Here is a 15,264-nt window from a genome sequence, read left to right as displayed (position 1 = left end):
TACACACAACCACAACCTTGACTGTGTCCGTTTATTACAGAAATTTGCTACAGGTGTAGTTTAAATATATAAAAACAGATTTTCACGTAATTATAAACATTTCAGAACTACACAGTGATGTCACATAGAATGTGCCTTACAGAAAGAGGCAAGAACATTTGTAGCCTCTCCTGGTACAATAAAGAGCCAAACACAGTAAGCAGAGAAAATGCATGACAAGCCTGACATAATGCCCTCCTTTTACTATTACAAAGCTTTTATTTAGTTTAAACATCGACCTTTAGACAATAATGCAAATTAAAAAGAGCATAAAAGTTTATGCTTAGAGACTTTGTCCTCGCAGATATTTTTCATTATAACTGAGAGATACTGTCATCCAGAAAATGTGTGCATGTGCTTTTCTACAGTATAAGTAATTGAGAAACCGTAAAAGATTCTGAGGCACACAATATATCGTCAGTGCACATTCTGTTCACGAAGCCCTGCAAGCCACTTTCACTCAGCCCATGCCCAGCTGCCCTGAACTTTGGTCAAGAGATTTTCAAACTTACTGTAAGTGACCACCAAAAAACATAAAATAACAGAAAGAGTAACTTCCCACAGAGTTCTCATGTGCCTTCATGCAATTGCACCAGAACCCAGGACACCCATTTTTCTCTCGAAACCTGTTTATCTTTCAAATGAAGTATGAAGTCCAAATTCTTTGAAAAAAAAGTAAAAACACAGTTTTGGATCTTGCATATTTTAGACTGCAGAAATAAACATTCAATACTAAGAGACTGCAGCACATCTCTTACTTTATCAGGCGAGCTAAATGATGTCTTTCTGGGCTGTACGTGTGGACCGACGGTAATATAAAAAGGCCAGAAAGAAGAGAAGAAGTATGAGGAGTGTGAAGAGGACCATAAATGAAACGTATCCCCCATGTGGCATCAGGGGTACGTCTGGAGCTTCAGCTGGGATCATGTTGGTCAGATTCAGCATATAACCCAATGTCCAGCCAGCATCACTGTCTCCTATCTGCACACAAACATGAAGTAAAGAGATTATCAGACTGATAACATATAATGGAATACTACAGCCAATGCTTTTCCACACTCATGTTTTTTTTAACTCATTCATTATTGCTTAAATTAATTTCAACTTTATGGAGTTGTTCTTGCTATTCATCCAACACGAGCACCAAGAGAAAGAATTGACTGTTAAAGCATGCATTTACTTTATTACCTTCTTAATAAACTGGATGTCTTTCCAGTTGTTTGAGGTAAACTTGTATCCATGTTCCAAAAGCGTCAGAATGTAAGTTCCTGAGAAGCAGTATTCAGAAAGATACTTCTCTGGTATATTGGGATATCGTTGTACAATCTAGAAAAGACAGGCAAGTTTACGTTTAGACATTGGATCAATCAAAATGCTAAAACATCTTTAAAAGACATGCGTAAACATCTCACCTCTTTCCATGGGGTGGAGCAATACCTTTTCATCTTCAACTTAGCATCATCTAATGTTCCACTTGTCAGATTCAAAAAGTTCATAACAAAGTAAAAAGCTGAGAAGGCCTGTAGATTAAAATAGGTGCGGAACAATTATTTGTCTATAACAACCAGCCATTAAGTAGTTGACCCAAAAACGAAAATTCTGTCATTATTTACTTGTTTACCTCTTGTCATTTCAAACTGTATGGCTTTTTTTCTCCTGCAAAACACAATAGAAGAAATTTCGAAGAATGTTGATAAGCGAAAACAGTCCCCACTGACTTACATTGGATTTGTGTCCATTCAAAAAAAGTCACTGGGGATCTACAGTTTTTGGTAACCAACATTATTCAAAATATCTCCTCTTGTGTTCTGCAGAAGAAAGAAAGTCATACAGATTTAAAAAGAGGGCAAGTAAAGATGACAGATTTTTTGGTTTTTGGGTGCACTACTCCTTCAACTATACATTTAAACAATCTCTATTGTTTCTTACCCCAAACTTTCCTTCAACAGAAGGCTGGAAAACACCATCAAACGAGCATGTTGAGTACCCACAATGGCTTGCATTAAAAACCTTCCGAACCGAATTTTGGCACTCCACCCAATCCCCCACTCCAACGTGGACAAAGTCTTTGGATGAGGTTCTCTTTTCTTTTATACAGGGTGTATCAAAGACATCCATATATTTTTTGCTGCTGCTATATCCAGGGTGGAAGCAGGGATCACTTAAAGTTGAATTAGTCTTGAAAAGACAAATAAAAAATATTAGATACAAGTGTGGTCTACATGTTTTTACAACTGTATACAAATACCTTGTCAAGTGTGGAGTGGAACTTCTCGGCCAAAGAAAGCCTAAGCACTTGGTCCTTCCCGAAACAAAGAAAGCTGTGTGTATACAAGTGATAATCGTTTCCGTAAAGCCTGAAGTCAATAGCGTTGTCCTGTGATTCTATTTCCTGTTTGGGTATGAAGGTTATCTGCGTGGAGGCTCCGCCAAGATCAAGAGCACCAAGGGTCCCCATGGCCTACAAGATAAACATACAAGCTCACTTAGAAAACAAATTTAGAGAGCCTAGTATTTTACAGAGACATTCTTAGCATTTTGGTGTTCTCGCCAAACTGCTGTGATAATTGTTTTTGTAATTAATGTAATTATTCAATAAATTGCATAGTAAATGATCAATTAGCATTTTATTCTTATGTGAGGTTTTACGTGGCTTAATTTCCAGAGAACTCAGCAATTATTGCCTTTTTTTGAACAGAATATCCTATAATCCAAACACAACGCACAAAAGCCTCACCACACGAAACCATGATAACAGAGACTATCAACAAATATCATGGTGTTGATAGACCTCATAGTATTATCAGACAAAAGAATAGCTTATAATGACATCACAGCAATGACAACACTATAAAGTCAGCAAACAATAATCCCTTAACGGGACCACAGAATTTTTGTCACGCTGTAATGCTTGCTGGGAGCTCACAAACCCTCTGCAAAATTCATCAAAATTGTTCTGTATGCAACTCAGGCTTTAGAAAATTGCGTTTGTGTGGATTCTGCAACCCAAACATCATTAAATGTAAGACATGACTGCCGTACCTTTCTCAAGTTGTCACTAAGGTAATTCACAGTGATCCAGCCGAAAGCTCCCTCTTCTTGACCCAAAATGATTCGAGCTCCCTGGAAGGAGAAGGGATATTTCTTCAGAGAAAATGTCACAGAGGCTAGCACTTTCTCGGAAGCATCTTCATCCTCCATCCTGGAGAAAAAAAACATTTAATCAACAAAAATAGAAACATAATCTTCACAAAAGATAATTAATCTCTTATCGATTATTTTTACATACCAGAAAGAAACGCTTTTTGAATAACCAATTATTAGTTATTCAAAAAAGTTGCATCACTATAAAAAAGGCCAGACAACACTTATCGAAAATCTAATACTGCAATTACGATAAACCATAATATTTTTTTGAATATTTTTTTTAAGCTGAATTCAAAATGGACTTGTTTAAGTGTCATCACTTGACACGTCCCATTTAACATTGCTTGATTTTGGGCTGTATTTGACAAATTGAGGATCAATTACTTGAGCAGTCTCATGCCTGCGGTAGCTCCCAGGTACACAGGGGTTTCCGGGTGCCTGGTAACAGGAATTTTCTGTTTAGCCTCTTCCATACACTCGTGCAAGGACATGCCAGCTTTCTCTGGGTTTGTGGAATAACTGGAGATTCCTTTGCCTACAGGTAAATAAAAGGAACATGATGCACAATAGCCAGTTCCTCAGAATACCCATGCAGAATTTGTTGAGAGATGCTATATTGTAAAAATTCTTACTAGAAGTTATTTAACGTGTCTATAAAAGGTTCTTAAATAAGACACTGGACTGAAGTTTTTTCATGTACCTTTAACGTGGCAGGTGTGTGTCTGTCGAACCATTCCCGTGTTGTTCTCTTTCTCAGCTGGCCATTCGTAGATGAAGACGGATGTGTGGGAGGAGCCTGCATCCAGAACTATTCCATACTGTAACATCGTGAACAAAAAATAAGTTCAAATACAATCTTGACTCAATGTGTATCATTTGCACGTTGCTGTAACATAAATGTTTTACAAATAATGACTCATTGTAAATGGCCGATTCAATTACCTTGTACTTCTGGAGTAAAGGCTTGTTCTGGACAACAGAAATGGAAACCACAGTGATGATCCCCACAGCAATAACAGCAGTCAGAATGAGGAACAATGGCCTGTGGCATGGGTTCTTTACTTGTACTTCTAAACCGATTCAAAGACAGAGAGCCGGTTGATAAATGTCATCAATATGTATTGTAGATAAAACGCACAAAGGCGGCTAGTGTGCCAGCTGAATTACTGAGAACAATAAATAATACGCAGAACAACTAGTGGAAAAAGCAGGCCAGATCACTTATTTAAAAATGAACATTATTTACTGTGTATAGGCTCAAATCAATATTATTTGAATTATGTGTTTAATTTATAACTGAATCTAGGTCATTTCTATTCAGAATCTGCAATGCAAACATTTACTGCATCTGAAAAGAAAGCAGATATATGTTTATAGATTCAACCCTATACCTTGGTGAGGTGTTAAATGAAAATAGATCAAACAGTAATCCCTGTCATTTAGTGGAAAAACAAACAAGGCTTGAAACCCATGCACCATGCTGGATGATACAGCTGTCTCTGTTTATACAAGAAATACATAGAAGAGGCCCTACGGTCTGAATGTGAATTAACTACTGTAAAATAAATACTGCAAAATATTACATTTATATTATATAAAACTATATGTTCATATATTTATAGATAATAAAGTTTTACAAACATCTGTGATGTTATTTTAAAATATCCCATTTAAAATGTCAAACATATCACCTTTGACTAAAGAAAAAATACGGTATTCAAATGATAATCTAAGGGACATAAATCATGAAAGTGTTCGATTGAAAAGCACGTTTAAAATAAATAAACAGTACAAAACACAGTGTAGCCTACTTGAACAAAGCCACAACACATTTCCTTTGTTATTGGAAAGAATCGCATTATTTAGTAGCCTAGTCAGTAACATTAGCAAACATCAGCTACCGTACACGACACCATTCATTCATTTAAATCGTGGGACCTCTCAGGGCTTTCCGCCACCTACCCATCAGGACCCGCGGCGCTCGTGTCTGTCAACCGTTGCGCGCTGTCTGTGCTGTCGTACACGACTCACGTGGTTCCTGCGGGTTGACACCGAATCAAACGGGATCAATTCCTGGTCACTAAATTACAATGTATCCGTGCGGATTTTATAGCAACGATTTCAAATATGTGTGTGCAAGATCACGCACACACTAAAGTACACAGCTGCGGTTTTCTTTTCTCCTTCATTATATAAAGGGAGTTGATGTGAATTTGGGGAAACACCCTCTTCGCACGAGGAGGCAGGCTTGCAGTGACGTCACAGGTGCCTATTAGCGGAATTCCCTAGTACCGGGTCGGGGTTTGACTCCCTTTGGAGAATTGCCATCGGCTGCATACAGATCACAGTCCCGATTAGCTTAAACTTTCGCATGCAGTTTGTAAGAGGTACCTGCTTGGGAAACTTTTTAAAAGTTATGCAGTTACAATCGATCATAACCTTTTTATACATTAAATATTATTAAAACATCATAATAGAATTATGAAAGCGTCTGTTAGTTGTCTGAATATATGGCCTATTCTACTGTATATGAGAATACAGTTTATTTCACAAGCAATGCTGATACACTTTCATGCAACATTCTGATGCACCCCAATAAATTATTATTCATATCTGTATGTATTAAATAAGAACTACATTTACATTTGGCAGACGCTTTTATCAATTTTTTACGACATTGCATTGCCGTATACATTTGTTTCCGTATGTGCAATCCACTGGGATCGAACCCACAACCTTCTACAGGACAGCTACTAACTAAAGTATCTATTCAAACATAAAAAGAATATTGTTCAAAATAGCTTTACAAAATAACCTTTTTTAGGTATGGTAGATTAAGATTTACAACATACTTTGAAACAAATGTGTAGTATAATGCAATGTAAGTCGATTTGGATAAAAGCATCTGCCAAATGCATAAATGCAAACATAATATTTTTTACAAACTATTGAAAGTGCAATATGAATGGAGGCATTTTTATTCGGTCCTTATCAAGTGATAAATTATAAATGTCTGGGAAAGGACTGGAAATGTTTGCATCATTGTCTACTTAGGATCTGGCAGTGTTTTGGCAGACTGAATCACTAAACTCTCATGTCTGACATTTATCAGAAATTCTGTTTGCACAATACCCCCATCATCATTGGATCCCACCCAACCTTTTCACGAAATCCCTGACTTGCGGCCATCTTAAAAGAGATACCACAAGTCGACACACAAAGGGTTTACTGTAAAAATGATAAATAAGGCATCAAAATCATTTAGAGTTAAAATGCCACAAACATTTTGGTGTTTTCCTCAACATTCAAGGAAACAAACACCAATCTGAAAGTTGCATGGAAAATAGCCTGTTAGTGAGCGTGCAAAACTTGTGCAGCACTGACCTAATATCTCATGCACAAACTGACATGCTCTATGAAAAACATGTATGCTGCAGATGACTACAACTGGCAGTAATTCATCAAATGTGAACACACTGTTTGACGGTAAAATAAGTACATTGCAGATTGCAGAAAAGCAGCACGACCACTGTTCTGCAAACAAAAATATCAGTAAAACTAAACAATCCAATCAATGTTCTATTAAGGACAACTTGTCCTTAACAATATCTGTGTTTGTTGCATGCATCCAGCCAACCTTCCCACACCAAACACATCACCCTCAAGTCTTTCCTGATCTCCGGCAATCACTGTTGCTGTTATATCCATAGAAACATGCCCCCAAAACAATCCGCGGCACCAGGGACAGGTTCCTGGCCTTACACATCATTATGAAACTAAGTTGCATTTACTCTTGCGCAAAGGGAAATATAAACAATGCATTTTTCTGAACTGAGGCTTGTGACGAAGGATGTTTATATAGCAACCTGAACCTACACATCTCTACTGCGTCTCTGTTATGACAGGTGCATTGAGGGACACTTAACAACTCTCAAACTAGCTCTCAAATAAACAGATTCTGTCTCAATTTGGAGTGTCTATGAATTTGTCTTACATGAACGGATCATCAGTTTTGATTATGTCTAGTCAGACTGAACACTCACTGTAGGCAAAATCTGTGGCTGAACCTGTTACGGCAAGTTTAATGTGTCCTCTTACGGTTTACCTGCACTAACATGCTTCAAGTTGCTTGAATAAGCAGTAATGACGTAATCTGTATCAATGTGACACTCTTGAGACAAGGTAAAAAATGGTAAATGTCACTTCACACCCTACGTGCAGAAGAGTTCTCACAGCAGAATAGTGGGAAAGCTTGACCAACAGCATCGGGTTTAAACATCTTTGTGTTCTTTCGGGGTTAAATGTATTTACTTTCGAGCGATGAAAACAAAAATCTGAGATTCCATTCTACATTCAGAATGGCATTCAAAAGACAAGAATATGAAGATCCATAAGGGATCGCAGAGATAAACGCATAGAGAACAATGCTGTTTTCATTTATCTTGACTACTATTGTATGTTCACAAAACCACATCATTTCTCAAAATATCATCTTTTGTGCTCTAAAGAGGAAAAAAACTATACAGTTTTTGAGTGGCGTAAGGGTGAATAAATCATGACAGGATTTTTTGGTGAGCTTTCCCATGTGTTGCAAGGTGGTAATATAGGCTACTACGTTATAAAATATTGTTTGGAGTGGCATTGAATTGTAAAAAGTTTTATAGAAGAACCTATGAAGATTTATTTTTGTCTTTTTGAACAACATAAATTGTCCTTTTAATGGTATTTTTGCTAAAGTCTGAAGTTCTTCATGAAACGGAGTGTAAAAACAGGAAACAAATTGATCCGTTGACAGGTGTAATCCTCACATACGTACCATCAGCCAAAAATAAGGCGTGTAAATAATACAGAGCTCACACTGATGAGAACTTACATCCTCTCGCTTGACACAGCTTCTTGGAAAATCGTCATTGAAGTCTTACAGTAACAAACAATACATATTAACGGTGCATTTCCACCGAGTTACATTTCCCAGTCATCCGTCTGTGAGGTTTTTATTAGAAATATAATAAAATAAATGGTGCCTTTCTTTCCTCTGCACCATACTGCCTAACAATGTCAATTGAAATCCAGTCCATTTGAAAGCAATCAGACTTTTTGTGAGAGAGCCAAGAAGCCTCTTTACATCAAGAGGCTTAGATATAATGAAGATCATTTAGTTTTACAGACTTCTGAAGACATTAAGTCGACCCACTGAAAATACGTGTGACTTAGCGGTTAAGACAGGTTGCAGTCAGAATTTCCACTAGAGAGAAAAGCATTTGTCACACCCATGTTCGAAGAGAGTGCCAAAGTGATCATGTGGTCAACATGGGCTTGTTGACACAAACCATAATAAGAACTGTTTCTCAGCAAAGTAAAAAGAGACTTGCGCAAAGAGATTTGCTAGAGTTTAAAATATTGTATATTTGGTATTTGAGAGAGGCGCTGTAGATCTCCACTCTTATCTTAATAATAAAAAATAAAAACAAAATCTTTATTACAAAGATGTTAAACATTATTTATTGTACTTAACTGTGCATTCTCTACTATTTATCAATTGTTTGCAAAAATCAGGCTCTCTTTGTTTTGAAATGACCATGTCACATGTGATATATACATTTTATAAACATTTCAGTACAATCGTTCCCTATACATTTATTCTTGCAGAAAAGGATGTTTATTTCAACTGCGTGAGACGTTAAGCTTAGAGGAAGTGAGCATGATTGTGTTCTGTGTTGCTGAGTTGTGAAATGACTGATGACTAGACTGAGCACGACATGACCTTCCAAAACACTCTGACTTCAGGATAGCACGAGAACACAGAGACTTTTTATCTTTTTAAAAATGTATTCATTTACCAAATCTTGCAACTTATGGCCTGAGGAAGCCTGATTTTGATGGGCCAAGAATAGAACGTGATAATTGTCATTACTCATCCTAAACACAAACATATTTCTTTCATGGAGGCATCTTTCCTCTGTAGTTGGTTATTGACGGTAATCTGCCTGAGCGTGTTTACCCCACAGTGTGTAGAACTAATGATTTTGATGAATTAGTTTAATGCAAAGTGAGGAAGTTTTAGTTCTTTGGAAATAAGATTTACAGTAATGAAAAATAGAGTTTGCCTCTTGTTCAATTAACTTAATTTAAGCAAGATCATTACATTTTTTAAATTGTCACAAGGTTTGGACTACATAAATTATTAGGTTGTGTTTGTGCTTCTCAATAGTTTCCGGAAGTTCCAAGTGACGCATGCTGCGGCTAAACAGTCCAGCTGAGGTAAACTTTTGACACATTTAAAGACGTAAGTTGTTTAATAAATAAAAAATTAAAGGAAGAAAAATTTTAAAGAAAAAACACAACTTCCTGGAACTATCTGAAGGCTTCGTGAATCATGTGACACGAAAAATGTGAACTTCCGTTGTCGTGACCCTCTCTGAATAGCTCTGGGAAATTATATTTTTATAATAAATACATTTTAGATGTTTTTCAGTAAATAGAACAAATAAGTGTTTAGAAAAGTTTGTCATATTTTTGAGTTTAGTGGTTGCCATTGTTCATGAATTTGGTGCTTGTGTTAAGGTTGTGGGAGGTTACATTTATCACTTTAATTTCTGTAAACTTTATGTCTTGAAAATGAAAGTTTAAAGTAATGTCAAAAATGTCTGAGTTGTGAACTGTAAACAAAATCTTAAATGCCTGTATATAAAATATGTTTCTTGAAAAAAAAGAAAAATTTGATACTTTTTTATGTTAATCCAACAGAATTTTTGATGCATCACACAAGGACATGCAGGAAATGTCTGCTAAAGAAAGAAGGGTTTAAGTGGGTTATGACTGTACCTTGCGGAGTCATTAGAATAGGCTCCACTTCAAATTTTAACAAAATCAAACATTTCTTTTTGTTTCTGCTTCAGACATCTCCATTATAAAGAATGATTATTTTTCTTTTATCAATTTATACATAAATTACATGTAAAATGTAGACTACACGACGTATCGCTTCAGTCGTGAAATATAAATTATATGTAAAATGTAGACTGACCTTTTCAAAGTAAGTGTTAGCCTATAACCAGACCACATTCTGACAGCAGCGGAAAATCATTTGGGGGGTTCAACCCACACAAGACTCACAGCTTTAAAACTGTCACTCTATGATTTGTGATATAGGTTGCGAGGACCCAATTCATTTACACTTTTTCAATGCATATTATTTCATCTTATTCTTTTAAAATTCTACATTTCAGAAATGTTCTTTTATTAAAGGGAATCACCCCTGCCAGGCTTCCAGATAAGGCCTTGTGTGTGGGAGGGATGGGACTTCCTCAAATGCTCATGACTGGAATAATGAGCAACATCCACACTAACATTGTTGTGTCAGCTACAGGAAGTTTGGTGGCGTCCTCAAAGTACAGCCTCTTTTTGAAGAATGAGAGGAAGATGGCAAACAGTGAGTAAAAGTTTTCTACTTTAAGGAATAGAATACAACAGCGACATTCCCATAATTCTTTTCCATGTTCAGTGCAGAGATATGACTAAATGGAAAATTTGCTTAATTAGAAGTTTGATGCAGAAAGCAACCTAAGTATCTTTGTCGTCATGGTAACAATCCAATGATGTTGTTTTGTAACTCTAGATTGCAGAGCTACCAGATGGTCTGTTCACACACGGGAAGAAATCCTCGGCTGTTACGTAACAATCACTCTCTCTCTCTCTCTCTCTCTCTCTCTCTCTCTCTACGAGGATGCCTGAGTCCTTTACTAATTCACAGACTCCAGATGCTAAAGCAGTTAGATGGACGCCAGATGCAGAGTTCGGCATTAGATGAACATTCAGCCTTCAAGGGATTCACATATTTTGTACCGTCATTTATTTACATAGCCTCAAATAATCTGTTTACTCAAATAATCCAAACAAAGTTTGAGAGCACTTTTTAGTGAACAATGGTAGACACTTTTTCTACTGCATATTATAGTTTGTAATCTAGTATATGTTCCCTAGAGGTCATAAAGAAGATCGATACACTTTTAAAAGCCGTGCAGGAATATTTCATGATGTGTCTGTTTAAAAGGTTTTCCAGAAACGTAGACGGCATAATGTAAAGTGCATACATCAAAGGATGTTTGAAATTCTTTTACGGTCAGTTGATGTTGTACAGGTCAAGCTGTCCTGCTGAAATGTAGAACAGATCATGCCACTAAGCAGTCATATCCATAAAATGCAAATTATTTCATTTGAGTTAAATTAGTTAGCTGACAGGACAAAACACTGTTGCTTTGTAATTTGGCACACCACTAAAGAAAGGCTGTGGCAAGCTAAACACAACGTATAATTCTGTATTTGCCTGCCATAAGTCAACACATAAAGACAAAAACATAAACACGTAATGCCTGGCAACTAATGTGAACACATGCTCCTGTTTTATTAAACTTTAGTGCACACAGTCATCGAGCTCTATTAAACAAAATACAAGCATTGTTTAATGGCCCTGAAAAGCTTTATGTGCATTCCTTTTTCTTGTCTTAAAACACCGCTTGTAAATTTCGTCCTGCGCTGGTGTGAAAGTGCTTGTCATAGACTTACCTCTCTGTTCATCCATGAATGCAGATTAAAATCTCTCTCTCTCGCCCTCTTTCTGTCTCTCACTCGTTCCAGCAACCGATGTGCTGTTCCGGCAGTTTGGCTCAGCTTTCTAAGAGGGTCTTTTCCATTCTTGAGGTTTTTTATAAGGTTGGGGGCATTAGTGGGCGGGCCGGTCGCCAAGTTTCCTCCCTCCCAACGATGTAAATCTGCCTGTTACCTCTTCCTTCTCCCCTCAAACAGAACAGTGCGTGTGTGTGCGAAAGAGAGAGACAAAGACGCTGACAAAGAGCATGTCTGTCTGTGCGTGTGTGTTTAAAAGAGGGTTAAAGAGAGTGAGAGAGAGAGAGACAGAGAGAGAGAGAGAGAGACAGAGAGAGAGAGAGAGAGAGAGAGAGAGAGAGACAGAGAGAGAGTTTACCTTACAGTATCATTATCAACACTCTCCCAGCAAACTGTTTTTGTACCACCATTTCCTCTGACAGCAGAATGACTTTGCAGGAGCTCTGACCAGAACCAAGACATTTTTGTTTTCATCCTGGTTTACAACTAGCTTTCTCGCTTTTTTGCGCCTTGATAGTAGTCACAATAATCCATCGTTACATAACAATCAACAAACTTTATGACATTAGGTCTTTTGTTCTCTTTCATGATTTGTTTGGGTTTTTCATGCAGCTGTTGCCCTGAGGACAGAGAGACGTAGTGAAAATTGATAATAAGATAAATGGGCTCGTAATGAAAGATATGAGGCACATAGGCTATGCAGTGACATCACGTCTGTCCATTACCAGACACTTTGATTGAATAGAAAAAAACAGTTGAATTCAGTATAAAACGTCAATTTAGAGTAGTATTTTTAATTGGGATGTACCGTATTATGCAATTTACACAGGCTTAGACTACTTTTTGTAAAAACGCCTTGGAGCTTTTTAAACTATATTTCACCTGCATGCTAATGCACTTTTTTCTGTTTTCAATAGAACTGGTTTTTTGACATGACTGAGAAAACGTGCACAGAACTTTCACTTCCTCAACCGAACTGTACAGACTGATTCTAAGATGGTTTGTGAGCAAGAGAGCGATTATCTTGCAATTTACCGTAATGGGGAATGACGCAGATTCTGCCAGCACGTCCTTTTGGAATTCTATGAAGAGCACATCTTCCCTCGGATCATTTAATGTAGTTTAGATTGCAGTTATCCTGAGTGCTAAACTTAGTCCCATGGAGACATGACATCAAACATAAGATTGAAAGCACATATTAAGTTGAAACTTGCAGTTTCACATTATTGTTAGAAGCTAGTGAGAGATGTTTTGAAAATGCGCATAACAATAAAAGCTTTGAGGTTACTGGAAACACTTTGGAGCATGGGTCAATCCAAATGGAAGCTAGTTGCCCTTTTAAATTTAGAACACAAAAGCGACTTCTGTGATACCCAATGCATAATACATAACTTATTAAAGTGAGTTTCTTGAAATAAAAGGCATAGTCTGCATGACTTCCCAGGGCCCGGAAACAGTCTTAAATAGCATACTTTTTCAATTAAATCTTCACAAAGCTGTTTATATCCCTTGTATTTGGATTGAAAAAACAAAATCAAGTGTCCCATCTTGTGTCCATGTGTTTTTTCATTTGGCAATGGAAAAATAATTTGACTGAAATATCTGATCTGAAATTAGGAACTGACTTTTTTTGGTTTAAACCTTTTTCAAGTCACCTACATCCCAGCAAAGACTGAAACGTTTAAAGTTGAAGAAGGCCACACATATTGTAAACCTTTGTGTTACTCTCTCTGTGACCTTACCATAAATGCTCCCTCTTTTGATCTCAGTTATTTCAGCCCAAAGTGTGTGATATGTATCGTGGGAGCCTGGCCAGTAAATACTGGAGTTTCTCACCAAACGCTGTCAGCAACTGTAACCTACCGGGATTTAATTAAAATTGATTCTTCTAATGGTTATGTAATTGATTCCAAGGTAGACAAACTGTACTGAAATCAACGTTAAAAATGATGATTCCAGGCCAGCAGCTGGGCAATCATGGATGTCTGGCACAGATGTCAACCATCTGCTATCCAGTTGGACTTTATTTTCCCCCCAAAAAACATTTCCTGCTACACATATGGCAACATCACAGTCATGTGCCTAGCTATAGTATTAAAAATGCCATGAGGACATTGTATAAAACACCTACTTAAATGTATTGAATGTGTTGCAGAATAGTTGGGTGTTGAATGCTTTGGGGAGTTTGTTAATTGCCATTTTTAATAACACTGTACATGCTGTCCAAACTTGAATAAACAAATCAAAAACTATGTTGAGTAGGTACCCCAGAGCAACATTATTGAAATGTTTGTGGTCCATGCTGGTTGAGAATTCTGTCAAGGGGTGAAAATTTGTTTTATGATTCCAGTATGATGGATGGTAATTAATGTGGGTTTGGATATGATGTGGGTTTTGGGGTTGGCATGTTCAAGTGTTCAAGAAATCATACAGGCCTTTCGCAATGTAACTTTTAAATCCTTCTGCTGTGCCCCTGAAAAATAGGAAACAAAACTATTTTTCATTTTCATAGTAGCTACATTATCGTAGTTTCGTTTTTTGTTACTTCACATTTCTGCAAATTCATTTTCTCAACACATCTAGTCTAAATAAAGAATGCATTCGGCACAGATCATTGCAATTTGATTTGCAGACATAGGAGTTTATGATGGGATGAATCAGCTGTGTGAAAAAGATATGCTGCATTCAGAAGTCTCTATTGGCGCCTTCTGAAATAGCTTTGAAACCTATTTAATAAAACATTCATAAGCTGTTAAGTGCTAAATCACACCCCCATGATCTCATTCACCCCAAATCCATACATGCAGCATGCTTGCACTTTAAAAACATCATTATAAAAACATTGAAAACAATACAAAATTATTCGAAATCAAGCCTAGGGATAGTGTGTTCTCTCTACGCAGAAAAACATAAATTGTGAGGCGTTCCTCACTATCAGTGCCAAAAGCACTTTCCGACTTGTCTTGACTTTGCTGTAAGTTCAAAGCCATCATGTGAGAGTTTGTGGAATGTACCCTTAGAATTTCCTTGGAAGTTATAGAGCTAATAGAGCTCATATTACATTTCAGATGCAATATATATGTGATTTACCCACACCATGTACTGTTACCCCCATGAAGAAAAAACAACGAAAACCCCACATGTGTTATCCTTGCTTGAAAAGTGGTTTGATTTCAGCAGGGAAATGAGATGACTGACGCCAGAACTTGGTCACTACTTCACTAAAGCAGTAAGACAAGGCAACTATGCAACATATCACCATTACAAGTCCATTGTCATATGTCTGGGCCAAGAATGTAGGTGACATCACAATAAGATGACTGTTTCCCGATGTTTATACGTCCCCCCTCTAGTGGTTGAGATGCGTATGTACACCACGTATTGCTTCAGGCGTGAAATCCGTACTTCCTTTGCGAATGGCAAGCAAGCGTACGCTCGTTACGTAGTTACGTG

General features: G+C 37.1%; 1 protein-coding gene across 1 annotated transcript; it reads right to left on the bottom strand.

Annotated features, from left to right (window-relative positions):
- Positions 1 to 17: 17 nt before the first annotated feature.
- Positions 18 to 12,051, bottom strand: entpd1 (ectonucleoside triphosphate diphosphohydrolase 1). Its single transcript, XM_056771563.1, has 10 exons — positions 11,752 to 12,051; positions 4,129 to 4,256; positions 3,887 to 4,004; positions 3,571 to 3,721; positions 3,082 to 3,241; positions 2,288 to 2,500; positions 1,969 to 2,217; positions 1,452 to 1,559; positions 1,228 to 1,365; positions 18 to 1,020 (listed from the first exon to the last, which is right to left on the bottom strand). Exons 1-10 carry the CDS (start codon positions 11,765 to 11,767, stop codon positions 811 to 813), a joined length of 1,491 nt encoding a protein of 496 aa, XP_056627541.1. The 5' UTR covers positions 11,768 to 12,051; the 3' UTR covers positions 18 to 810.
- Between the last annotated feature and the right edge of the window lie 3,213 nt (positions 12,052 to 15,264).

Source organism: Triplophysa dalaica, chromosome 17, assembly GCF_015846415.1.
Source record: "Triplophysa dalaica isolate WHDGS20190420 chromosome 17, ASM1584641v1, whole genome shotgun sequence".
NCBI lineage: Eukaryota > Metazoa > Chordata > Actinopteri > Cypriniformes > Nemacheilidae > Triplophysa > Triplophysa dalaica.
The sequence above is the reverse complement of the archived record's forward strand: the minus strand, read 5'-3'. Positions and strand labels throughout refer to the sequence as shown.